We start from the raw sequence: 26,866 nt of genomic DNA, 5'->3' as shown, positions 1-26,866 counted from the left end.
ATCACTCTCATTTTCGTTGAGCAGTCTATACTTATCAATTTTATTTCTTTTTTAAAAAAAATCACCTCTTGATTTCATTGATTTTTCTCTATTTTAAAAATATCTTTACAGTTTGTGAGGCCAAGGTGGGTGGATCACATGAGGTCAGGAGTTGGAGACCAGCTTGGCCAACATGGCAAAATCCCATCTCTACTAAAAATACAAAAATTAGCTGAGTGTGGTGGCATGCTCCTGTAATTCCAGCTACTCAGGAGCCTGAGGCAGGAGAATCACTTGAACTGGAGAGGCCGAGGTTACAGTGAGCCGAGATTGCGCCACTGCACTCCAGCCTGGGGGAAATATATATATAATCAGAGTCAAAGCAGATTCGTCTCCACACCCACAGATGCTGGCACCCTGATGTCCCACCTGCACCCGCCTTGTGTGGTCCTCTCCTGCCCTCCTCCACCTGTGGTCTTTGCTCCAGCTCTGTCAGCCTCCCCTCCCTGCCTCCTTCTCACTGAGGCCTGCCCTGGCCCCTGCAAACAGTCCCTCATTTCTCTCCCCTGACTTCTCTTCCCTCATTGAGGAAGTCACATGTCACTGTATGTATTAGTCTGTTCTCATGCTGCTATAAGGACATACCCAAGACTGGGTAATTTCAGAGTCAAGTGTTTACAAAGGAAAGAGGTTTAATTGACTCACAGTTCCACAGGGCTGAGGAGGCCTCAGGAAACTTACAATCATGGTGGAAGGGGAAGCAAACATGTCCTTCTTCACAAGATGGCAGGAAGGAGAAGTCCCAAGCAAAAGGGGGAAAAGCCCCTTATAAGACCATCAGATCTCGTGAGAACTCACTATCAGGAAAACAGCAGCATGGGGGTAACCACCCCCATGATTCAATTACCTTTCACCAGGTCCCTCCCACGACACGTGGAGATTATGGGAATTACAATTCAAGATGAGATTTGGGTGGGGACACAGGCAAACCATGTCGCTGTATAACACACTGATTTGTTTATCCTGAATGTAAACAGCCTGTAGGAAGGACGTCCACTTCTCTGTCCACCACGGAAATGTCTGTTGAATGTTTACGGATGATGGGACATCAGCAGGCAGAGGGAGGAAGGGCATTTTAGGAGCAAGAATTTGTTGGAAGAGTGTATGAAATAACAGACCCTCTTCTAGAAACTAGTGTTGCCAGCAGAAATGTGGGAGCATATTTCTCAAGTGATGACTTATGATCTGGGAAGCCGAGGGGTTTGCTCTGCAACCTCTGGTTCGGGGCAGCTTGTTTGTATTTCTTAATGGAGAACAACTTTTGAAAGAAAAAATGTTGAAATCCGATTAACATTTTTTTTCAAACAAAAAGAAACACAGGAGGGTTCAATCCAATTGGACCAATTCCCGCTAATCCCATTTATCACTTTAAAAGATAGTAAAGAAGTTTGGGAGGTTTCTCAATCCATTCAAAATAGTTCTTGACTTCATAGATTATAGTTTGTGAAAATTATTTCTCATCCTTCTTGCTTGATTGAAACTAAGACAACAGAACATCCCGTGGTCTGAAACCTGAGGACTTTGCTCAAGTTTTAATGTGGGTTCATGCTTTAAGGAACTGGTTTTTCAGACACTTTGGTTTGAGCCTTTTTACAATGTGCACAAAGAATCTGTCGCTGTAACTGTCAGGCTGCCAGTGTCTCTGGGCGACGCACATTGCTGTGTTTTTTCTCTGCTTGGTGAGCAGAGATAAAGGGGGCAGCGGGACCAGGCCTACCAGCCATCTGAGCTGCCCACAAAAACCACAGGGCCAAATCCGGAGCGGCCCAAGGGCCACACAGCCCTGCTGAGTGTGCGGATGCTTCTGTGACCTTGTGAAGGTGATAGAAAAAGGCTGCTTGAAAAGCTATCTAAGACCTTTGAGTAAGTAGTTACTTTTGAGAAACAGGGCCCGCTTGGAATGTGTACTCGGTGGGATTCTATTCTTCAGAACACTCTTTCTTCTGAGATCCCCGAGGGCTGTAGCAGGTGGCACAGGCAGGCCCTTCCTTTTCTAGGTAGGTTCTGACAGCTCCGAGGCAGTAGTTTACACAACCAAGGCGAAATGCATCTAGGATCCACCCGATTCCTCCCCTCATTGATATTCAGGAGGCAGCTCTCCTTCTCCTGCCTTCAGTGCAAGTTTGCTGAGCTTTTGTTTCCTCTGTGAATAGTTCTTGCTGGTAGTCCCTCGCCCAGAGACCAGTGCTCCCAGCAGCCGTGGCAGGGGAGGTAAGTGCTCAGACATTAAACTGTTAAGTAGAGGCATATTTTGCAATCTCTTGTTTAGCTACCAATTGGAGAAGTTTAATGTGCTGAGTCCTTGGAGTCAGGGGTTCATGGACAAAGCTGCCAATGGAAGTTGTCAGGTATTACACCTGGAGCGCCCAGATGGATCAATGAAGCTTTTAAAGCCTAGAATCTTGCCCTGAACCCAGACCATTCAGGTTTGATATTTTTCACTTTTAGAGTCAAGTGCTCATTTTCTTTTTAAAAAAGATTTATATATATATTATGTGTGTGTGTGTGTGTGTGTATATATATATATATATATATATATATATATATATATATATATATATATTTAAGATGGGGTTTCACCATATTGGTCAGGCTGGTCTCGAACTCCTGACCTCAGGTGATCCGCCTGCCTCAGCCTCCCAAACTGCTGGGATTACAGGCGTGAGCCACTGCGCCCGGCTTCAAGTGCTCATTTTATTCTTCAAGTTTATAGCACTTCAGTATGAACAATATTTCTTTTGTTAAAAAATATTTTTTGGAAACAACTTATCGAAGCTTTTTCAGAGTGGCCAAAACCAGTGATAATTTTATTCCAGATAAAGAACTGGTGACAGGTGGCTGTACACTCAGCACAGCGGTGGTGTTCCTGAGTGCCATGACCCAGGAGCCATTCAGAGAGGAGCTGGCCTATGACCGGATGCCCACGCTGGAGCGGGGCCGGCAGGATCCCACCACATACGCCCCGGATGCGAAGGCAAACGACCTGCAGCTGTCGAAGAGACTGCCCCCCTGCTTCAACCACAAGATGTGGGTCTTCTCCGTGTTGATGGGGGTGAGTAGCTCCATGCCAAGTCCTTGGAGGGCCACGAGCCCCTGGTCCCTCCGGTGATGGACCGCAGCACCCTGGAGGCCCAGATGGACAGAAAGAGCAGCTCTCAGGCTCACCCTGCTGCTGCAGAACTCTTGGATGCTGATGAGCTTGTTTTGCTTGTGTTTTCAGAGTGATTTTTATTAATTTATGGGTGTCTGTTGTGCCAGCCCTGAGCTGCTCCTGGCTGCAGCTGAGTCCCACTAGGCCATGGACAGTCCCAGGGCCACACATGGGCCCAGGGAGCTTCCATGACCCTCAGCTCTGGGGGCCAAGGGTCCTCTGAGGGGTCACCTGCAAAGGTGGGAGGAGGCACCTCAGGCTCTCAGGTCAGGCCTAACCGAGACAGCCTGGAGGGCCTGCCTCCCCCTGGGCGGCCGGGAGGGAGGTGGTGGATGAGGGCGCAGGCCTGGGGCAGACAGGCAGTGCCAACTGTCTGAGGGAGTTCCCTGGGGTCCTGGTCATTATCTGCACAGCTGTGGGCACAGAGATGATTGGAGGAGCCACTTTGGCCTGAGTGTGCGCAGAGCCAGGCCGCAGGACAGGCTTCTCTGCAGTGACCCCAGGCTCTGTGCAGCCTGGGCTGAGAATGAGATCCAGGCCTCAGTCTCTCTCCTCCCTGCACCCCAGCCTGCGCCGCTTGCCCCTGTAGCACCCACAGTGGTCCTGCCCACCTCTCATGCCCTGAGCATGTCCACCAAGACAGGCGTACCCCTTGGAGCTGGGGACAGAGGCAGCTCCTGAGTGCTGGCTGCCATCTCCAGCTCTGCCTGCTTCAGCCCAGTGCCCTAGACTTGGTGGCAGCCCTTCCCCTGCCCCAGCCAGATCCCCTCTGCCCCAGACAGCGCTTCCTCTGCCAGGACTCCAGGTCCCAGTGCCCTTTGACACTGACTCCCCCTCAGTCTCATCCTACGGTGCTGTGCATGTCAAAGAGAGCCCCTACCCCTGCCTCCTGCAGGGCCCTCCTTGCTTGGGACCCCCTGGGCCTGGAGCCCCTGACTGGAGGGATCATTTTTCCAGATCTAGAAATTAGATTCTGCAAAGGGAAGGGGATGGGCAGTTGTTTTCCAGTCTCACGTCTGGACCTGGGTGGGATCCGGAAGACTCTGCACACACAACATGTTGGGGAGGGGGCATTTTGGGGGAAGAGGTGCTGTCCCTTCCTCTAAATATTGGCATATCCTCCTCCTTCTCTCCTCCAAATAACAGTGTGAGGGTCCATGCTCCAACATGGCTGGGGGAGGCTGGTCCATTGCCTGGGCTGCGGTGTGACTGCACCTGCCCTACAGGGAGGAGCCCAGGTTGGACAGGCCCCGGGTGCAGGTGCGGTTGGTGATGTGGGGTGTGGGTGAGTCACCAATGCACACAGACGGTGAAACGGAAGGTGAAGGGTCAGTGCCCAGCCTGGGATGTGCGGTTGTAACCTGAGCTCCTGTTGCTGTCTTGCAGAGCTGCCTCCTCGTGACCTCGGGGTTTTCGCTGTACCTGGGGAACGTGTTCCCTGCCGAGATGGATTACTTGCGCTGTGCTGCAGGCTCTGTAAGCAGCTTCCTCTAGGCCTCTGCCGGTGCCTGAGCTCGCCGGCACGTGCTCGTTTCTTTGCTTTGAGAGGTGTGGGTTTCTGTCACCTGTTTCTCATTAAAACCTCTTCATATGCACCTGGCACGGTGGCTCACACCTGTAATGCCAGCACTCTGAGAGGCCGAGGGGGCAGATCACTTGAGGTCAGCAGTTCAAGACTGGCCTGACCAACATGGAGAAACCCAGTCTCTACTAAAAATACAAAAATTGGCCAGGCATGGTGGTGGGTGCCTGTAATCCCAGCTACTCAGGAGGCTGAGGCAGGAAGATGGCTTCAACCTGGGAGGCAGAGGTTGCAGTGAACCGAGATCACGCCACCTCACTCCTGCCTGGGTGACAAGAGTGAAACTCCATCTCGGGGAAAAAAAAAAAAGACAAACAAAAAACTCTTCATATGCCTTTAGTTTCATGTAGGATTCATCACCTTTGAGAATTACTGATGGAGCAGGTCTGAACCTTGATCTGCAGATGCCTGTGCAGGGAATTACATGTTGATTCAGCGGCTACAGCTGTGTCCTACCAGAGCAGGCAGCGTCTGCCCTCAGGGGACTGAGACCTGCGCCCCACACCCTTCGTGCTGTGTTTCTAGAACCTTATCCACTGCCAAGGCTGGTGGGGGGTCCCACTGATCCTCTGAGCAGGGGAGGAGAGACAACTGTTGACCCCTGGTCCTCTGTAAGCCCCGTGGCCATGGCCTCCCCGGTGTCCCAGGGGCTAGAGCACAGTGCTGGCGGACCCCTGGGCTCTGGCCCACAAGCCACTACCCTGTGTCCTCTCCGCTTCAGCCAGCCGGGAGCACTCACCCTCCTCTCACTTCCCAACCCCTGCCGGGTCTCTGACCCCTGCCCTTCCTGTAAGTCCCCTGTTGGTGACTGTCCCCAGCAGCAGCCCCCAAATGTCTTAAAAACAAAGTGGACACCCCAACCCCTACTGTCCTGGGTCTCTGCTCTCTTAGAACAAAGCTCTTTGGGGCAGGTGACCCATCCCACTCTGCTGCCCTCCCTGGAAGATTCTCTGTGGCCTTTGTCCTCACTGGGGGAACTACCCTTGTCCCAATGGGCTGTGCCCCTTCAGCCTCAGCAGCGGCCAGACAAGGACAAGTGCCTGCCCCTGTCCAGCTCCGGCCCTGCCCCTGGCCTTTCTTCTCTACCATGGGCCCTTGTGGCACCTGAGTGGGTGCTGAACTGAGCCTGGCTGTCGTGGCCCCAGCTCTGCCCCTCGCTCAGGCCCCGACGGGGCTTCTTCTGCCTCCTCACCCAGCACTCCTGTGCTCAGCCCCTCAGACACTCCTGCCTGCGTCCCCGCCTCAGGGCCCAGGGTCCTATGGCTTCGGGAGCAAGGCCCACAGGCCTGGGGTGGCCTGACATCTCCACCTCCCTGCCCCGACTTCCCCACCTCCCTCCCTGGCCCTGGACTCCTAGCCTTGGTGTGGCTCTGTGGGGACAAGAAGGCTGAGGGGCTCTGGGACTCCTTTCTGCTTCCTTCACACGTAGATTCCTTCTTCCTTCGCCCCTTTTTTTCTCTCTCTCTTTCCCTTTCTTTCTTTCTCTTTTTTCTTTCTTTCTTTCTTTCTTTCTTTCTTTCTTTCTTTCTTTCTTTTCTTTCTTTCCTTCCTTCCTCCTTCCTTCTCTCTCTCTCTCTCTCTCTCTCTCTCTCTCTCTCTCTCTCTCTCTCCCTTTCTCTTTCTTTCTTTCTTTCTTTCAACCTGAGTGCACACAGAGCCAGGCTGCAGGACAGGCCTCTCTGCAGGGACCCGAGGCTCCATGCAGCCTGGGCTGGCAAAAGCCTGGACTTTCTTTCTCTCTTTCTTTTTCTTCCTTCTTTCTTTTTTTCCTTCCTTCTTTCGAGACAGTCTCGCTCTGTCGACCAGGTTGGAGTGCAATGGTTCAGTCTTGGCTCACTGCAACCTCTGCCTCCCAGGTTCAAGTGATTCTCCTGCTTCAGCCTCCTGAGTAGCTAGGATTACAGGCATGTGCCACCACACCCAGCTTCACTATGTTAGCCAGGCTGGTCTTGGACTCCGGACCTCGTGATCCATCCATCTCAGACTAGCCTCCTCTTTCTTTCCTTTCTTTGAGAAAAGTTCTCACTTTATCCCTGAGGCTGGAGTGCAGGGTGTAATCACAGCTCCCTGCAGCCTTGAACTCTTGGGCTCAAGAGATCCTTCCGGCTCGGCCTCCTGAGTAGTTGTGACTAGAGGTGTGAGCCACCACTCGTGGCTGATACTTTTTCCTTTTTGGATAATTTTCAGCAAAGACCAGGTTTTGGGCCTTCGTGAGTTACGTTCTGGACTTCAAATCTTCTCCAGCTAGAAGAGCCTTCGTTAACAAATATCTTTTAGCACATCAGAAAAAGAAACATTTCTTTCAGAATAAATTATTTGGAAGTACCTGGGGGTTGGGCACAGCGGCTGACGCCTGTAATCTTGAGTTTGACTCCTCCTGGGGCTTTGGGAGCCGAGGTGAATGGATCGCTTGAGCCCCAAGTTCCAGAGCAGCGTGGGCAACAGAGTGAGACCCCCATCTCAACCAAAAATTAAATCTCAGAAGTACCTGGGGGCCTTCTAGTCAAGTCAACCCCCTGTGTTGCATGGACTGGCAACATGGTTTTGCGAATATGATTTGAATCCTTCTGGAAGCGCAAGTGTGAGGGTATTTCGCGGGCTCACCGGGTTCTACTTTCTTTCCAGTGTATCCCCTCGGCAATTGTGAGCTTCACTGTCTCCAGGAGGAACGCCAATGTGGTGAGTCCAGCCCGCACCCAGCCTCTGCCAGGAAGAAAGCCGGCGGGGCCAACAGACAGGGTCCCCACGTGTGCCTGTATGTGTGTGCACACGCACGGCCGACGGTGGAGCTCCTGCCCTGCCCAGCCTTTGCCGCACGGAGAGGAGACAAGGCTGAGCACTCTGGGCTCCCCACCACTGTGGCCTAACCATTATGATTTTTAGTTAATGGCCTGAAGTGTGGTTTTCGGTTGGTTTTATTTCTTTATTCAGAGAAGGAAAACCCTTCTGCCTTGTTTTTCAGATTCCCAACTTTCAGATACTGTTTGTTTCCACATTTGCTGTGACCACTACGTGTTTAATTTGGTTTGGATGCAAACTAGTCCTGAACCCATCTGCAATAAACGTGAGTTCACGCGAGCTTCCCGCTGACCTGACACCCACAGCTCCACACCCCAATCCATGTGTCAGTAAATGTCGCTTGTTGAGTTGGAAGTAGGTGGCAAATGTTAGTCATAGCTCTTGAGTCTGACAAATGTTGAGAATTTTATTTATGCTTCTAAAGAAAAGAATCATCTTTACTGAGTCTTGTGATTCTACCGGTAAACAATGTCTTTTGCAATGGTCCTTAAAAATTGACGGTAATATAGTACCATGTTTCATCCAATCTGTGATGCAGATTGTAAGACAGTTGCTTTATGTATCTCTAAATAAAAATGGGAAAATGCGGGAGGAGGAGGTTTGGGGAGCCAAGATGGCGCCAATGCACTCCAGCCTGGAAGACAGAGCAAGACGCTGTCTCAAAAACAAACAAACAAACAAACAAAAAATGAAAAAAGAGAGAAAATGTCATTTAAATTATGATGCCAAAAGAGAAAAATCTCGGCTGGGCGCAGTGGCTCACACCTGTAGTCCCAGCACTTTGGGAGGCCGAGGTGGGCATGTCACTTGAGGTCAGGATTTTGAGACCAGCCTGACCAACATGGAGAAACCTCATCTCTACTAAAAATACAAAATTAGCTGGGTGTGGTGGTACATGCCTGTAATCCCAGCTCCTTCGGAGGCTGAGGCAGGAGAATTGCTTGAACCTGGGAGGCAGAGGTTGCAGTGAGTCAGTATCACAGCATTGCACTCCAGCCTGGGCAACAAGAGCAAAACTCAGTCTCAAAAAAAAAAAAAAGTCAGACAGCTACATTGACTTTTTAAAATGTGTGGTTCTATGACTATTAACACACGTGTAAATTTATTTCACTACCAGTAGAGTCAGGGCCCACAGTAGTTTCATTACCCTACAAAAAAATCTGTTTTCAGTGTTTGACCATCTTGCATGAAGCTGCTATAAACATTCCTGTGCAGGCTTCTGTGGAACAAGGAATGTTTAGATTGGGGTCCGTAGACCAGAGCCCAAGGCCAAATCCAGCCCTGGCCTGTTTATGTACAGCCTTTGAACTCAGAGTGGTTTTAAAAACCAAAAGACCCAAAAAACCCATGTGAGACAGAGGTAGCGTGTGGTCCAGAGCGCCTCCCAGCTGGCCCTGGACAGGAAACTGGAGCCCGTGGCAGCCAAGAGCCCTGCGCAGCCTGCCTGTGAGGTGGCCCTGTGCAGGTGAGGCGAGGTCTTATGAGAAAGGCGGCCCGGTGCTGAAGCGTGTCCCCTCCCCAGATCAACTTCAACCTCATCCTGCTGCTCCTGCTGGAGCTGCTCATGGCAGCCACAGTGATCATCTCGGCACGGTCCAGCGAGGAGTACTGCAAGAAGAAGAAGGTGGGTGCAGCTTCTGACCCTGAGGGGCAGGGGATGCAGGGGCATCGTCCCAGGGGGTGACAGTCATGCCCCCACCTGCGGGGTGATCTCAGCATCACCCTCGGAGGGCTGATCTGAGCTGCTCCGAGGCGGTCCTGTGAGACCCTGCTCTTCTGGGTCTCAGAGACCGGGGCCAGGAAGGGGTCTGGAGAAGGGTGAGGGGTTGGTGGCCATTGGCCGCAGGGAGGTGAGGACGGATGCTGCCCCCTCCCCCTCCCCATTCCCCTAAACCTGACTTGGTCAGGTGCTTGTCCTGAGGGGTGTCACCAGGAGACACCACATCTGCTAAAAATACCTGTCAACAGGGATTGTGCAAATACCTATTTCCATATGCAAGGACAATGTGTGTGAGTGTTTCCTAGAGCCCAAAGATCCACGGGTGACTCCGAGGTGGTCTCCTGTCTACACCGCAGGCTGACCTGGCCCATGGCGCCTGGCGGCCGAATGCCAGCAACAGTGCCAAGTCCCCATGCCTGTGCACCTCGGGTGACAGTTCTGTGTCTTCCTAGGTCTCCATGGCTGACAGCGTCAACATTTTGGAAGAAGTGCCATTTCCTGCTCGGGTCCTGAAATCTTATTCAGTAAGAAAAACTTCCGTTTTCTTTCTCTTCTCTCTTACTTTGTTGGGAGTGGCTGAGGCCAGATTAAACGTTACGGTTCTATTCCAAGATGGCTGAGTTGGCAGCTTAGACCGTGCACAACCACGTGAGCCTCATCTTCGGAGACTCTAGTCTTTCGTTAGTATCGTTAGTAACTACGTACCTTATCCTGAAAGGTGCGGATGTTCTGTAATTTTTAGGGGGGAGTTTGTGATCCCTGTAGGTGTGTCCATACTGTTTTGCCCGAGGAATTATTTTATTTTATTTTTTTTGAGATGAGTCTCACTCCGTCAGCTGGGCTGGGGTGCAGCAGCGTGATCTTGGCTCACTGCCACCTCTGCCTCCTGGGTTCAAGCAATTCCCTGCCTCAGTCTCTCAAGTAGCTGGAATTACAGGTGCCCGGCACCACGCCTGGCTAATTTTTGTATTTTTAGTACAGATGGGGTTTCACCACGATGGCCAGGCTGGTCTTGAACTCCTGACCTCAAGTGATCCACCCACTCAGACCTTCCAAAGTGCTAGGATTACAGGTGTGAACCGCCAGGCCCGGCCTCTTTCTCCTTTTTAGTTTCAACTTTTCTTGCTTTGTACTTTAGTATAGTTCTCATAAACAGCCCGTAACTGTATTTTGTTCTTTATCTTATGTCATTCTCTCTCCTTAGCCTTTCGAATGTAGCCCATTTCCTTTGAGAGTTGTTACTGATAAATGTGTATTTATTTTCACCACCTCTTTAGTTTTCTGTTTTCCCTATGCCTTCCCCCTGCCCCCACTTCCCCATCTTCTTTTGAATTGCTTGAGGCTCTTTCCTTCCTTTTCCCTCGAATTTTGAATGGGAAATTTCTTCAGCAGTTGTCCTTCCTATTGTAACATGCTCCTTGATAGACGCGTCACATGGTGTCTGTCCCACTTGCTGCCACCTTGGCCTTGTTGTCTAGCTTGTGAGATTTAGTGACACTTAGCTTTTTTCCTCCAACAATGGGATGGCCCCCTGTGCGCTCGACTCGCTCCGTGTTCATTTCCCAGCGCCTCTGCTTCCTCTTATTTAGCATTTCATCTTCCCTTGGGGTCCATTTCTATTCTGCTTTTTCTTCTTCTTTTTTTTTTTTGAGATAGAGTCTTGCTCTGTCACCCAGGCTGAAGTGCAGAGGTATGATCTCGGCTCACTGCAACCTCTACCTCCCAGGATTACAGGTGTGAGCCACCACGCCTGGCCCCATTCTGCTTCATTCTTTAGAAGCTGGTTTTCTTTTTTTTTTTTTTTTTTTTTTTTTTTTTTTTTTTTTTTTGAGACGGAGTTTCTCTCTTGTTACCCAGGCTGGAGTGCAATGGCGTGATCTCGGCTCACCGCAACCTCCGCCTCCTGGGTTCAGGCAATTCTCCTGCCTCAGCCTCCTGAGTAGCTGGGATTACAGGCATGTGCCACCATGCCCAGCTAACTTTCTGTATTTTTTTTTAGTAGAGACGGGGTTTCACCTTGCTGACCAGGATGGTCTTGATCTCTTGACCTCGTGATCCACCCGCCTCGGCCTCCCAAAGTGCTGGGATTACAGGCTTGAGCCACCGCGCCCGGCCAGAAGCTGGTTTTCAATAGGCTTCTCCAGTTGGGCTGGGTCTGCATTCCTAAGTGACAGTTCTCCCCGGCACATCTGCAGCACATCTCTCCACCATCTGCAGAGGCCAAGGTGCTGCCCTTTGTAGGGGGTCTGTTTCTGGAGTTTTCTTTTTGGTGGCCATGGTCTCTGTCAGGTGGAAATTCAGCTTCATTTTTTATTTATTTATGTTTTTTGAGGTGGAGTCTAACTCTGTTGCCCAGGCTGGAGTGCAGTGGCATAATCTGGGCTCACTGCAATCTCTGTCTCCCTAGTTCAAGAGATTGTCCTGTCTCAGCCTCCCAAGTAGCTGGGATGACAGGCATGTGTCACCACACTGGGCTAACTTTTGTATGTTTAGTAGAGGCAGAGTTTCACCATGTTGGCCAGGCTGGTCTCAAACTTCTGAGCTCTTGATCCATCCACCTCAGCTTCCCAAAGTGTTGGGATTGCAGGCGTGAGCTGCCACGCCTGGCTAGGAATTCAATTTTATTTGTTCATCTGGAGTTTTGGGCCTTCCGTATGTGAGGCCTATATTTTTAGGGGCTGCCCAGGTCCCCTTTGGCACCCACGCACCTGCTGGCCGGGCCCCCTCGTTCCCATGTCCCCTCTGGACCCCACGCACCTGCTGGCCGGGCCCCCTCGTTCCCATGTCCCCTCTGGACCCCACACACCTGCTGGCTGGGCCCCCTCATTCCCATGTCCCCTCTGGCCCCCATGCACCTGCTGGCCAGGCCTCCTTGTGCCTGGCTTTCCTGCCGGTCACAGCTCTGTGTCTGAGTCTCACAGCTATTTTTCATGGGAGCAGGTTTTTGGGCATTTGTTTCTTTCCCAGCCCTCCCTGGGTCTGGCAGTGCTGGTTGCAGCCCTGATGGTGCAGAGCGGATGAGCCCACAGCCAGGGCTTAGGCCAGGAGGGTTCTTGGCTTGGTCCAGGAAAGAATTCAGGGGTAAGCTGCTGGTGACAGATGGCAGCTTGTATTGCAGTGGCAACAGAGGTGCTGCTCCTGGCAGAGTAGGGTTCTCCCACGGGCAGTGCACCCCCATGGGCAGAGATCCCTGATGGGCAGGGCTCCTCCATGGACAGGCCTCCTCCACAGACAGGCTCCTCCACAGACAGGCTCCTCCACAGACAGGCTCCTCCATGGACAGGCTCCTCCACAGGCAGGGCTCCTCCACAGACAGGCTCCTCCACAGGCAGGGCTCCTCCACAGACAGGGCTCCTCCACGGACAGGCTCCTCCACGGACAGGCTCCTCCACAGACAGGCTCCTCCATGGACAGGCTCCTCCACAGGCAGGGCTCCTCCACAGACGGATCCTCCACGGACAGGCCTCCTCCACGGACAGGCCTCCTCCACAGACAGGCTCCTCCACAGACAGGGCTCCTCCACGGACAGGCTCCTCCACGGACAGGCTCCTCCACGGACAGGCTCCTCCACAGACAGGGCTCCTCCACAGACAGGCTCCTCCACAGACAGGCTCCTCCACAGGCAGGACTCCTCCACGGACAGGCTCCTCCACGGACAGGGCTCCTCCATGGGCAGGGCTCCCCAATGGGGCAGGGCTCCTCCATGGGTAGTGTACCCCGATGGGCTGGGCTCTCCCACTGGCAGTGCACCCTGATGGGCAGGGCTCCCCTATGGGCAGTGCGCCCCAGCACTGCCTCCTATTTATACCCACTTGTAAGTATGTGCTAATTAAGGGACAGATTATGCAGAAATTTCTGGAAGATGAGTGGTAACATTCAAGTGGGTGGACGGTCGCCATGGAAAGAGGTGGTGATTTCCAGTGTGGCACATGGCACTGGTGGTGTGTCCTGTGGGAAGATGCTCATGCCCAGCCCTGTTTTCCTGAGCCTGCACGTGGTTCAGTGTCTCACTGTGGGGACAGGGAGGGGGGTCTGAGGGTCTTGTTTTTCTGCCCTCACCACTGTCAGGTCAATACCCTCAGTTTCTGTAGACAAAAGCAGCTGTGGGGTAAACACCCCTTTGACTGTTTCACTCCAGGAAGGATGGGATGTGAGAAGCTGCAGCTGAGGGCAGAAGTGGGCTGGGCCAGGTGAGGCTAGGGGGTCCATCCAGGTGGGTTCCTCCACCGTTAGATCCGGGGCCAGCCCACCGCACCCTGCTCCTGGGGGTCTGTGTCTGCAGGGTGCATTTGGGGATCTGGGGGTGTCTCCACTTCCTCCGGGCGGCCCCAGTGAGCCGATGCTGTCTGTCCCATCCAGGTGGTTGAGGTGATAGCAGGCATCTCTGCTGTACTTGGAGGGATCATTGCTCTGAATGTGGATGACTCGGTCTCCGGCCCGCACCTCTCGGTGACGTTCTTTTGGATCCTAGTGGCGGTGAGTACCCCCTCTGGCCTGCCTGCCACTGATCTGAGTCATGCCACTCAGATCCGACGTGGCTGGGCCCTGAGCTCAGTCTTGGTGCACTTAGACAGGGAGGCACCGAGGACAGTCCTCGCCGGCCCCAGTTCAGAAGAATTGGGGAGTTAAGGATTAGATGAGTCGAAGTATTAGCTGCTTTTATGTTAGTTTGTATGATGATTTTATATTATTCTTCTTGAAAAAATACCAATTATTTTTATTATTCTAATTTTTTTAACATGTGAATAGGGGCCATAAATGTTTATTGTTTTAATTTTCTTTTCTTTTCTTTGAAATGGAGTCTTGCTCTGTCGCCCAGGCCTGAATGCAGTGTTGTGGTCTCGGCTCACTGCAACCTCCGCCTCCTGGCTTCACGCAATTCTCCTGCCTCAGCCTCCTGAGTAGCTGGGACTATAGGCGCACACCACCACACCTGGCTATTTTTTTTTTTTTTTGTATTTTTAGTAGAGACGGGGTTTCACCATGTTGGCCAGGCTGGTCTTGAACTCTTAACCTTGTGATCCACCCTCCTTGGCTTCCCAAAGAGCTGGGATTACAGGCATGAGCCACCGTTCCCAACCTATTCTACATGATTTTCCAATATATAATGCATTTATATTACAGTATGTGTTTTATGCAATGCAGAATATTTCTATTATTGCTTTATATTAAATGTTTCTGTAGCAGATGTGTCACATGGCACCTGGCACGTGCCTCATGTACAATACACGGGCACTATTTTATTTATTTTATTGTGTGTATTTATTTTGTTTTGAGATGGAATCTCACTGTGTCACCCAGGCTGGAGTGAAGTGGCGTGATCTCACCTCACTATAACCTCTGCCCCCCAGGTTCAAGCAATTCTCCTGCCTCAGACTCCCAAGTAGCTGGGATTACAGGCAGGGACTGCCATGCCCAGCTAATTTTTTTGTATTTTTAGTAGAGACGGGGTTTTGCCTTGTTGGTCAGGCTGGTCTTGAACTCCTGACCTCGAACGATCTGCCTGCTTCAGCCTCCCAAAGTGCTGGGATTATAGGTGTGTTCCCTCAGAACAGTGAATCTAGAGCAACCCCTCCACACCCCATATTCCCTCCAGCCTGTGTCACACCCCAGAGCCACCGCCCACCTGCCTCCAGACACAGACCCTGAGCAGTCCTCGGCAACTTGCTGAGTAGTGGCCTGCACACTGGTGTTGACAGCCAGCCCCTGGTTTGTCCCATGCCAAGTGGCTTTCTACATTTTGCCCCTTTCTCTTATATACATGAGTGGGCATGGTGAGCACCTGGCTTCAGCTATGGGCTCCTCCCAGGCAGTAGGGGGTCTCTTCCTGAAGCTGCCGAGAAGGCCCACACCTGCCTGGGAGCCATATGGCTGGGGTGGACACATCCCATTGGTGGCAGCTGTGGCACAGCTCCCTGTGGGGACGAGTGGTCTCAGAGCAATGTCCCCAGGGCACCAGTGCCCAACCTAGTGAACCACAGAAGACTCAGAGTGGGAAAGAGACCCAGGCAGACCTGAGCTGGGATGGAGCCACATCCCCAGAAGGGGCAGGACCAGGGCTGGCTACCGAGACAGAGAACTCATGTGGGTGCCCACCCAGGCAGGTCTGTTACAGAGAGAATGATGCCTGCAGGTGTGCATACCAAATCCCAGGCTCTGGAATGCAAGAATTACACCCAATCCCGGGCTCTGAACTGCAGGGGTTACATCCTGAAGCTGAGGGAGGACAGAGAGCAAGTGCCTCCGAAAAGTTGAGAATGGAGGCACTCGCCCTATGCCCTTCCCTGTCCCTGCAGTCAACCCTCACCACACGCCCCCCCACCCCCATCCTGCAGACCCATCCTGCTCCAGGGGCCACTCTGCTCTCTCTGTCTTCCCTGAGCGCCACCCCATGCCCATCAGGTGCTGCTTGGAGCCCGTCTCTGTCCTGCTCTGCCTCTCACTGGAGCTCCTGGCTGATGCAGCCCCCACCTTCAGCAGGATGAAGAGCATGGAGAGGATCTGTCCTCCCTCCGCACTTCCCTCTGCCCACATTGTGTGGAACTAAAGCAGGCTCCTCATAATAAGTGGGAAAAGGGCATTTCTTGGTTATAAAAAGGAAGAGGTACCCATTCAACAGAGGAACCAGGAAGAGGCAGTCCACACCTTGGGGCACTGCAGAGTCTCCTCCGTGACTCCCCAGGGCTCATCATGAAGAAATCCTATCCCACACGAGGTCTTACTGCAGCTGACGGGCTGCACTCCCCAGAAGCGTCCAGGTAATGGAGGAGACAGGCTAAGGGACTCCTGGATTAACAGAGACCCACGGGGAGACTCTGAGCACAATGGCTGACTGATTCTGGATCAGGAACAAACAAACAGCTCTAGAAAGAACATGGTCAGGGCTGGGCATTGTGGCTCAAGCCTGTAATCCAGCACTTTGGCAGGCCAAGGTGGGCGGATCACCTGAGGTCAGGAGTTCAACACTAGCCTGGCCAAAAAGGTGAAACCCTGTCTCTACTAAAAATACAAAAATTAGCCGGGAGTGGTGGCAGACACCTGTAATCCCAGCTACTCATGAGGCTTGAACCTACGAGGTAGAGGTTGCAGTGAGCCAAGACTGCGCCACCGCATACCAGCCTCCATCTCAAAAAAAAAAAAAAAAAAAAAAAAAAAAGAACAAAAAGTAAAAGAACATGATGAGGACAATCGGAAGAATCTGGGTGGGCATGGATGGTATCAGACCCATGTGCAGTCTCTCGGGTGTGGCACTGCTTTGGGCGTGTGCCCTCAGTTCAGCCAGCACACTCAGGGGTTCAGGTGTCAGCCAATCTGGGAGAGCTGGAGAGAGCACAGATGTGAGTGTCAAGGGGCCTCAGACACCCACTGCACTGCTCTTGCAGCTTTTCTACGGGCTTAAATTTTAAACCAATGGTTGAGGAACAAAGAGCATACAAAGCCTCTGAGAGGCCACCCCTGCTTCCCTGTGGACCCATCCCTGCCCTAGCTGTACCCTTGGGGACTGACCCCCCGAGCTCTGCACCAGCCAGGCAGCCTGGATGGAGGGGTAACCTGTAGGAGAGCACATGTTTGGAATTTGACTTCTTGGACTATTTCCTCCAAAATCTTTCCTTTTCCTTTTCTTTTAGTGCTTTCCAAGTGCCATTGCCAGTCATGTGACAGCAGAGTGTCCTAGCAAGTGTCTGGTAGGTGAAATCCTAACCCCTGAGTGCCAGAGACCCACTGAGCGGGGCCAGGGCCTGGCCCAGCCCTCCCTCGGGGCCATATAACCAGGCTCCAGCCTGAGACCGAAGTGACCCAGCTGCAGGACCTGTGGGCTGAGGAGGGCAGGGGTTGTGGGGGGCATAGGCTGCCCACCTCCAGCCCAGTGAGGACTGTTCCCAGGGACAGGCCGACGTGAGCAAGGCAGCTTAGATATTGGGAGTGGTCTCTGTGCCCAAGCCACAGAGGGAGATTGGTGCCTGAGCGTCATCTGTGCCTCCTCAGACTGGCCCATTGTTAATGACTGCTGCCAAAATGTGCAGCCTGAGTGCTCTGCAAGGTGACTGCTGCAGTTGGCATGAGTGAAGGCTATTTCTGAGACTTGATGGGTCAAATGGAAAAGTTTGGGATGTGTTAAAAGGACAGACTTTAGAGCAGTGAAGGAGGTGACCCATGCGGAAGGGCTATTTTTTCAAGAGTGGAGAATTGTAGGTAAATGTTTTTTGTTTCTTGTTTTTGTTTGAGACAGAGTCTTGCTCTGATGCCCAGGCTGGAGTGCAGTGATGGGATCTTGACTCATTGCAACCTTCGCCTCCCAGGTTCAAGCGATTCTCTTGCCTCAGCCTCCCAAGTAGCTGGGACTAGAGGCATGCACCACCACGCATAACTAGTTTTTGTATTTTTAGTAGAGATGGAGTTTTACCATGTTGGCTAGGCTGGTCTTGAACTCCTGACCTCAGATGATCCACCTGCCTTGGCCTCCCAAAGTGGTTGGATTACAGGCATAAGCCACTGCACCTGGATGGTAAATATTTAAAAACTCGTGGCATTTTGCTTTGAATGAAAAGGCAGGCCAGATGCAGTGGCTCAGGCCTGTAATCTCAGCTACTTGGGAGGCTGAGGCAGGAGAATCGCTTGAACCAGGGAGGCAGAGGTTGCAGTGAGCCAAGATCGTGCCATTATTCTGCAGCCTGGATAACAAGAGCGAAATTCCGTCTAAAATAAAAAGAAAGAAGAAAAGGCCGAGGTTTCAGAGGGAGCCACGCAGGGAACCAGCTTGGAACTAAGCCCGGAAGTGCCCGGCCACGCCCCACTGAGCCATGGCCACGCCCCGCACCCTGGGCTCCCAGGTTCCCGGCCACGCCCCCTGAGCCATGGTCACACCCCTGCGCTGGGCTCCCAGGTTCCTGGTCACGCCCCCTGAGCACTAGCCACACCCTTGTCCTGGGCTCCCAGGCTCCCGGCCACGCCTCCTGTCCCGGGCTCCCACGCTCCGGCCACGCCCCCAAGCCCTGGGCTCCCAGGCTCCGGCCACGCCCCATTGAGTCCTGGCCACGTACCCTGTGCGCTCCTTTTCCAGGTGGAGGTGCTGATTGCCATAAGCAGCCTTACATCTCCGCTGCTGTTCACAGCCTCTGGATATCTGTCGTTTAGCGTCATGAGAATCGTGGAGATGTTTAAAGATTACCCGCCAGCCATAAAAGTGAGTTGTATTTTATTTCAGAGCCCTCTACACATGTGGTGCCCTGGCCTGGCCCTTGCTGGCTTTACGAAGGACTCTGGGAGCGACCACTTCAGGGGCAGCTCCAGGCGAGGCCTCCTCTGCTGTTCCCGGGCAGTAGTGACGTCGTTCCTGCCGCCAGCCTGGCCCCAGGGCCTTGGGGCCTCGATTCTGCCCTGGATCTGAGGCCACCGCCTGCTTCACAGGGACCTGGGACCCTCTAAGTCCCCTGAGCTCATTTTAGAATCTGTCCTGAGTTTATGAGACACACTTTTTGGATTTTCATCAAAACTACATTGAGTTCATGGGTGAATTTAAGGAGAATTCAAAGTCCCATGACTTTCAGTTGGCCCAGTATGAACTTATCTCCAGCAGCACTTATAAGGCTCAGGCATGTGTAGCTAGATGTATTTCTTAGATACCTGGTATTTTTTCCCCCCAATATAAGTGGTATTGCCACCCAAATCGTTAGAAGACCTGTACTCAAGCGGTTTCTCAGGTCAACATGTGTGTGCTGATGGGGGATGGAATCACTGCCTGATTGATGGATGGATGGACTCACTGCCTGATGGATGGATGGAGTCACTGCCTCAGGGATGGATAGAGTTACTGCCTGATGGGGGAATGGAGTCACTGCCTGTGTGTCCATTTTTGGAAGTCTGAAAGCGTTAGTCTTTGACCGAGGAGCACTCATTTTTTTTTTTTTTTTTGAGACCGAGGCTTGCTCTGTCGTCCAGGTTGGAGTGCAGTGGCGCTATCTCGGCTCACTGCAATCTCCACCTGCAACCTCTGCCTGCCATTTCAAGTGCTTCTCCTGCCTCAGCCTTCTGAGTAGCTGGGAATACAGGTGCACCCCACCACACCCGGCTAATTTTTTGTAATTTTAGTAGAGATGGGGTTTCACCATGTTAGCCAGGATGGTCTCAATCTCCTGACCTCGTGATCCGCCCGCCTCGGCCTCCCAAAGTGCCTTCACTCTTAAGAACTTCAGCATTTCTAAAGAACAGCCTCCTACACATCCACAATGCCACTGTCACACCTAAGTGGGCTGAAATGATTTCAGGATATCTCTTCACATCCAGTATACATTCAGTTTCCGTAAAGTGACGCATACTCAGAAGATGCTTCCGTGCGGAGGTTTAAGGGCAGGGTGCCATGGGTACCGTGCCTTGGCTCCAGTGTCCCTTCCGTCTCTTCCATCTAGGTGGCGCCCACTCTCCCTGTGACACTGACTCTTTGCAGTGCAGGCTGACTGTCGGGCAGGTGGTCCTACCAGTGGTCCTATTCCCTCCCTGTAGCAGCTGTGAGTGCCCCTGGGAGCCCAGGTCCCTCCGCAGGCGTAAGGGGTCCTTGGCCTCAGGCCCCGGCACTGTACCAACACTTGTTTTCACCACCTGTGTGCCCTGTGGGCTAGCATGGATGACACGGCCTTGCCTGAATTGTTTGTTTCACATGGCGGGTGAAGAGAAGGTTGTGTGGGATCTCCCACTCCTCCTTGGTGTGCAGGCTGGCTCACTGCAGAAAGAGCAGCCTTCCTTTTCTCTGAGCAGCCAGAGGACTCGTGGGGTTCTTGTGATTTTTAGAGTGTTGCAACTGTCACTCTTGATGCTCAGGTTGGCCCAGATATGGCTAGAGGTAGCCCCTTCCAGCGTGGCGTCTTCCTGTTACGGCCCACGTTCTCTGGCTGACTCTGAAGATGGCACAGGCCTGCCACATCCTGTGCCTGCCCCAGAACGGCTCTGGTCCCTTTGGCTGGGAAAGGCATGCGGAATCAAGATCTGGGCCTCCGTGTCCTCTGTCCTTCCACGGTGCCGCTGCTTCAGAGCCCTTTCGTGGACACGGTTGGGAAATACATGTATTTTCAAGGATCATGCATTTATATTGTTATTTCCAATTCAAATTTAACATTTAGGCTTTTTTCTTTCTTTTTCTCTTTTTTTTGAGATGGAGTCTCACTCTGTCTCCCAGGCTGGAGTGCAGTGGCACAATCTCTGCTCGCAGAAACGTCCGCCTCCTGGGTTCAAGCGATTCTCTTGCCTCAGCCTCCTGAGTAGCTGAGATGACAGGCACATGCCACCACACCTGGCTAATTATTTTTTGGTATTTTTAGTAGAGATAGGGTGTTGCCATGTTGGCCAGGCTGGTTTCCAACTCCTGACCTCGTGATCTGCCCACCTCGGCCTCCCACAGTGCTGGAATTACAGGCGTGAGCCACTACGCCCAGCCTAATTTTTGTATTTTTAGCAGAGACAGGGTTTCACCATGTTGGTCAAGCTGGTCTCGGACTCCTGACCTTGTGACGTGCCCGCCTCGGCCTCCCACAGTGCTGGGGTTACAGGCATGGCCCCCCCTGCCTGGCCTGGGTTTTTTTCTTGACTGCTCTTGTTTGCTTCCCCGACCACACACACTCTAAATATTTTGTTTCCTGTGACGTGTAATATATCTGCTACTTCATTTTATCTTACAATATGCATGTAACTGTTCACAATTACAAAAGACAAGATTACCACCCCGGGCCATCTCTTGAGCGGGCCTGAGGCCTCCCTTTCACCTTCAGCGGGTGTTCTGCTAGGAGGGGGCGGCCACATGCTGGCGGAGTAGGCTGTTTTTTGTGTGGGGTTGTGGTGTGGACCTGATGCTCAGTTATGTTTAATGGTCTCTGGTTGTATTCTGCTTTAGGGCCTGGTGCTTTTTTTCTTTTTAAAATTGTATTTTTTTGAATATATAAAATATGTGGTTCAAAAGCCAAACTATATAAACGCTGTGCTCAGAGAAGCTGTGGTCTCTTCGCTGACTGACCTGCTCCTTTTGTAGGCAACCACAAGATTATTTTCTTTCCTTTCTTACAAAATGGCTTGCATGCTGTAATCACTATTCGTGCCTTGCTTTTTTTTTTTTTAAAGACAGTCTCACTCTGTCACCCAGGCTGGAGTGCAATGGCATAATCTTGGCTCACTGCAGCCTCTGCCTCCTGGGTTCAAGTAATTCTCCTGCCTCAGCCTCCAGAGCAGCTTGGATTACAGGCGTGCGCCATCATGCCTGGCTAATTTTTGTATTTTTAGTAGCGACAGGGCCTCACTATGTTGGCCAGGCCAGTCTCGAACTCCTGACCTGAAGTGATCCGCCTTCCTCGGCCTCCCAAAGTGCTGGGATTACAGGTGTGAGTCACTGTGCCCAACCATGTACCTTGCTTTGTAATTATTTATTTACGTATTGTATTTTTTCAGAGACAGGGTCTCCCTCTGTTGCCCAGGCTGGTGTTAAATTCCTGGGCTCAAGCAATCTGCCCACCTTGGTCTCCCAAAATGCAGGGATGAGAGGCTCCTGTCACTGTGGCCAGCCCCTTGCTTGTTTTTTTCAAACATAATAATTTATCCTGGCATTTCCTTGATACCCAAGGAGATCAGAGCTCTTCTGAATTCCTTCATCGCTCTTGCACGTAGGTAGCTTGGTCACCTAGCCAGTCCCTAGCGATGGAAACTGAGTTATTTCCCACTGTCTGCTACTTAAATGACTCCTCTGTGAACAACCTGCAGGCAGCTTCCTTTTGAATCTGTGCAGCGAATCTTTAGGATATCCAGCTAGGAGAGAGACTGCCGGGCAGAGGGTAGGTGCAGCTATAACGTTGTTAAATCCCAATGAACTCCTCAATGGAGGCCATCCACCTTCCCTCCTGCCAATGGCTCACTTTTCCACAGCCCCCACCAAGGGTGTGATGCCGAGGTTTGGTAACAGAGGTGGGAGCACGTCTGTCTCCATGTGGGTGATGACCAGGGCCTCTTAGAAAGCACGAGGGCATTTGCATGGCTTTCTCAGTGGACTCTGCTCATGTCTGCTGCCCATTTTCCGCTAACCCTGGTGCCTGGGAGACCAGCTCCATTTGTGATCGAGGACACAGACGGCGGTCTCAGCCTGGCAGCTGTTTCTCATTCTGCTTGTTGTGATTTTTGTTATGTGAAAGTTTTTTAAAAATATAGTTAAGTTGGTATTTTCCTTAATGGCTCTGGACTTTTTTTTGAGACTGAGGAAAGCATGGTCTTTGCAATAGATGGTGTCTCAAGAACTGAAGAGCAAAGGCCACATGGGGCCCATGCCTCTGCCATCCTCCAGGGTAAACTCCAAATGGAAACACAACTACCAGACTTTCTAATAATGACTTAAAATCCAGGCCAGGAGCAGTGGGTCATGCCTGTAATCCCAGCACTTTGAGAGGCTGAAGCAGGTGGCTAACCTGAGGTCAGGAGTTCGAGACCAGCCTGGCCAGCATGGTGAAACTCCGTCTCCACTAAAAATGCAAAAATTAGCTAGGTGTGGTGGTGCATACCTGTAATTCCAGCTACTGGGGAGGCTGAGGCAGGAGAATCACTTGAACCCGGGAGGTGGAGGTTGCAGTGAGCAGAGATCATGCTGTTGTACTCCAGCCTGGGCAACAAGAGCAAAAATCCATCTCAAAAAAAAAGTTTTATATTAACTTGAGAAGAGCTGTTCATTCTGTTTGTCTTATTTTTCCTAGCAGTGATTCCGGATAGATGTTGGGCTCTTTTGTGTGTTAGCATTTGTTCTTCCTGGGCCAATGCAGGAAAGCTGTTCACTGGTCACAGAGGGTTTTGGATGCTCTGTGGTCGCCCCCTCCGTCCTCTTCCCTGCTGAGCTCACCTGGCTGCCTCCTGCCCCTTCCTTCCCAGCAGCTGGGGCTCGGGGTGAAGCTGTGTCTCCATCCCCCCGGGACTGCTGCCCCCTCTCTCCTCTGCTCAGTGTCCTGCTGACCTGGAACGGGAAGCCACAGCGCTTCTACCTCCTGAAGATAGTCTTGCTGGCTCTGGGACTGAGCCTTGCAGTGTTGGAGCAGGAGGGGTGGAGAGACTTGACCACCAGCAGCCAGCACTGTCCACAGGTCACTTGCATTCCTTTCTGTCGAACACAAACCAGTGGAATGTAAAGCAGAATCGACCTCATTAACTGGGCTAGAATGATTATTATCAGGTTGTTGAAATAGTGACAGTTTGAGTTACTGGGCTCCGATTCTGGCTTGGCTCTTTGTGAAGGCCGCTTTGGTCTCCTGGGCTGGAGGGTGGTTGGGCCTCCTGCTCATGCCTCCTCCTGCCTGCAGCCTTCCTACGACGTGCTCCTACTGCTGCTGCTGCTGGTGCTCCTGCTGCAGGCTGGCCTCAACACGGGCACCGCCATCCAGTGTGTGCTCTTCAAGGTCAGCACAAGGCTGCAGGGTGCATCCTGGGACACCCCGACCTGCCCACAGGAACGCCTGGCTGGGGAGGTGAGTGGCCTGTGGTGGGGGCACACGGCAGGGGGTGGGGTTGAGTGACCCACAGGAGTGCCCAGCCAGAGAAGTGAGTGGCCTGCAGGGTTAGGGGGCTCTGGGGAGGTGAGTGGCCCACAGGAGCACCTGCTGGGGAGGTGAGTGGCCAGTGGCAGGGGTACCTATCCTGGTGAGGGCCACGCAGCATGACCCTCAAAGATTCATCATGCCACTTTGTATTTTTAAAAACATTCCAGAAAAACCCTGAAGAAATGTCTCTTTTTTTTTCTTTGAGACGGAATCTCGCTCTATGCAGTGGCACGATTTTGGCTCACTGCAACCTCTGCCTCTGGGTTCAAGTGATTCTCCTGCCTCAGCCTCCCAAGTAGCTGGGATTACAGGCATGTGCCGCCATGCCCGGCTAATTTTTGTGTTTTCAGTAGAAAGAGGGTTTTGCCATGTTGGTCAGGCTGGTCTCGAACTCCTGACCTCAGGTGGTCTTGCCAGCCTCGGCCTCCCACAGCGCTGGGACTACGGGTGTGAGCCACCTTGCTGGGCCGTAAAATGCCTTTTAAAAAGACAAACAAACACCAAGCCTAGGTAAACCCAGACCCATCCCTGGGAAATGTCCTGGGACTAATGCTTTCAGATTTGCTCTTCGAGACACAGAGAGGACTTTGTGGGGACTCCCACAGGTCACTAAAGCTTCCTTCCCTGGCCTCTCCTGGGGATGCCGGTTCTACAGGGAAGGCAGTGCCCACCCAGCCTGGCATGTGGGGCTCCGTAAAGCTGGGGTGTCAACAACTTCTGGCTGTCACCTCCTGAATGCTGTTCCCCTGGGCCCTGCCTACTGTCCCGCTACCCCCGAGTCCTGATGCCCCCATACCTGAAAGGCAGAGGCTCAGCGTCTTCTCCCTGAGCTGCGGGGCCTGGCGGTGCTCTCCCAGGCAAACCTGCCCACAGACCCTCAGGTACAGTGACCTCGAGGACTGTCAGCTTGCTGCCCAAGCACCTGGGCAGCCACTCAGTGGGTTCTGGGTCCTCGCCCACTTCCAGGCCACCCTGGGTGGACTGGCCACTGCTCTTGCCCCACACACCCTGCCCTCCTGTGCTCGACACACCACCGGCCTCAGATCCTCAGTGCGGAGCCTCCAATGCCCTCTAAGTCCTGGAGGACGCCCTCGGACGCCCTCTTGCCTTTGGCTCATTTCTCAGCCGACCCTTCACCCCCATCCTCCACCCTCCACACTGCTGTTCCCTTCACCTACCTCCTTGGTGCAGCTGCTTTGCTGCCATTTTTCCTGGCTGTGGTCAGTCTCCCTGCTGGCATGGCAGTCTCTGGGCCTGAAATGAGAATCGTCTGGGTTTCTTTCCTAACCAGCAAGGCCCAGAGTCGGACGTGGGAGGTGCTCCCCCCAGATCCCAAAACTGCTGGTCCCAGGGGCTCAGGGTGGGCGGCCGGGATTCAGGGTGGGTATCTGGGGCTCAGAGTGGGTATCTGGGGCTCAGGGTGGGCAGCCGTGGCTCAGGGTGGGTATCTGGGCCTCAGGGTGGGTATCTGGGGCTCAGGGTGGGTGGCCAGGGCTCAGGGTGGGTATCTGGGGTTCAGGGTGGGCAGCAGAGGCTCAGGTTGGGTATCTGGAGCTCAGGGTGGGCAGCAGGGGCTCAGGGTGAGCGGCTGGGGCTCAGGGTAGGTATCTGGGGCTCAGGGTGGGCGGCCAGGGCTCAGGGTGGGCATCTGGGGCTTAGAGTGGGCAGCAGGGGCTCAGGGTGGGCGGCTGGGGCTCAGGGTGAGTGAGTGTCCGGGGCTCAGGGTGGGTGGCTGAGGCTGGCACTGTTCTCCTTGGGCCTGGAGGCATCTGGTCACCTCTGCCTCTAGTGTCTTCTTCCTCAGCCATCAGGCACATGCCCACCCTTGGGCAGTCTCCCAGACCCCCAGAGCCAGGGCAAAGGTCCAAGTGAAGGGCTGTGCTACCCCAGGCTCCATAGAGACCACATGTGCGGGGACGCAGGCGTTTCCTGGGTAGTGATGGAGTAAAGGCCTTTATCTCTTTACCTAGAGACCCTGGGGTTATTTCTGCCCTTCCTTCATATTCAAAGAAAACTTTTTTTTTTTTTTTTTTGAGACGGAGTTTCGCTCCTGTTACCCAGGCTGGAGTGCAATGGCGCAATCTCGGCTCACCGCAACCTCCGCCTCCTGGGTTCGAGCAATTCTCCTGCCTCAGCCTCCTGAGTAACTGGGATTACAGGCACTTGCCACCATGCCCAGCTGATTTTTTGTATCTTTAGTAGAGACGGGGTTTCACCATGTTAACCAGGATGGTCTCGATCTCTTGACCTCGTGATCCACCTGCCTCAGCCTCCCAAAGTGCTGGGATTACAGGCTTGAGCCACCGCACCCGGCCAAAGAAAATTTCTGAAATTAAGAGAATGCTCGCTGCTGCTCCCTGCTGTGGCCAAGGGGTGTGTCCGCCTTCCCGATGCACAGGTGGCCCTTGTGAAGTAACGCCTCTCCTGTCTCTGTCTTGTAGCAGGTGTCCAGGAGCCCCCTGAAGGAGTTTGACAAGGAGAAGGCCTGGAGAGCCGTCGTGGTGCAAATGGCCCAGTGACCCTCAGACGGGGAACTGGGCAGCTGTGCCCAGCCTGGCCCCGAGCGCAGAAATGCAGAGCCCCTAATTGTCCTGAATTGCTGCTTCTAACACCTCCCTTTCCCTTGTGTGAGGGCAGACCAGGCTGCAGGTGGGGTTTTCAATTCCTAGGGTAGTTTAATTTTAAAATAGGCCAACGTTGGCTATTTTGTGCCTCAGATCAGTCGGTTCCAAACGGCTCCCATGTCCTAATAGCAGGAGCGTGGCCGCAGCTTCCCAGGCCAAGGAAGGGCCCTGGCTCAGTCTCTGAGAGCCCCCCTAAGCAGGCCCCAGCCTGCCTCTCTTGTAGCTTGGGCTGGAGTGGACTCTCCGACTGTGGTCTCCGAGTCTCCTGCCCACTCTGACCCAGCTTCCTCCCTCCACTCTTGGTCTATCCCAGGCGCTCAGTCAGCCTGGTGGGACCTTACCCACTTCCCTGCGAGGTGCACCTGCCCCAGGCTCAGCCTGCCGAGCAGCGCTTCCTGGACA

General features: G+C 52.9%; 1 protein-coding gene across 5 annotated transcripts; it reads left to right on the top strand.

The window, feature by feature from the left end:
• Window positions 1-1,745: 1,745 nt before the first annotated feature.
• Window positions 1,746-26,866, top strand: MLC1 (modulator of VRAC current 1). Of its 5 annotated transcripts, XM_010343329.3 has the most exons (13): window positions 1,747-1,902; window positions 2,309-2,465; window positions 2,856-3,091; window positions 4,577-4,666; window positions 7,398-7,451; window positions 7,735-7,836; window positions 9,094-9,195; window positions 9,744-9,815; window positions 13,651-13,767; window positions 16,920-16,976; window positions 18,353-18,475; window positions 23,604-23,768; window positions 26,282-26,866. In XM_010343329.3, exons 3-13 carry the CDS (start codon window positions 2,915-2,917, stop codon window positions 26,357-26,359), a joined length of 1,137 nt encoding a protein of 378 aa, XP_010341631.1. In that variant the 5' UTR covers window positions 1,747-1,902; window positions 2,309-2,465; window positions 2,856-2,914; the 3' UTR covers window positions 26,360-26,866. The 5 variants fall into 5 exon arrangements, with proteins under 5 accessions (XP_010341633.1, XP_074246936.1, XP_010341631.1 ...); XM_010343331.3 differs by lacking the exon at window positions 2,309-2,465 and having other exon boundaries at window positions 1,746-1,902; XM_074390835.1 differs by lacking the exon at window positions 18,353-18,475 and having other exon boundaries at window positions 1,746-1,902.

Source organism: Saimiri boliviensis, chromosome 21 (genome assembly GCF_048565385.1).
Source record: "Saimiri boliviensis isolate mSaiBol1 chromosome 21, mSaiBol1.pri, whole genome shotgun sequence".
Lineage (NCBI taxonomy): Eukaryota > Metazoa > Chordata > Mammalia > Primates > Cebidae > Saimiri > Saimiri boliviensis.
The sequence above is the reverse complement of the archived record's forward strand: the minus strand, read 5'-3'. Positions and strand labels throughout refer to the sequence as shown.

Excerpts from the sequence above, each read along its gene's own strand:
- MLC1 (XM_010343331.3), top strand. The coding sequence starts at position 2,915 with ATGACCCAGGAGCCATTCAGAGAGGAGCTGGCCTATGACCGGATGCCC. Across the intron at positions 13,768-16,919 it reads TCTTTTGGATCCTAGTGGCG|TGCTTTCCAAGTGCCATTGC; the intron begins GTGAGTACCCCC and ends CTTTTCTTTTAG. Across the intron at positions 16,977-18,352 it reads AGTGTCCTAGCAAGTGTCTG|GTGGAGGTGCTGATTGCCAT; the intron begins GTAGGTGAAATC and ends CTCCTTTTCCAG.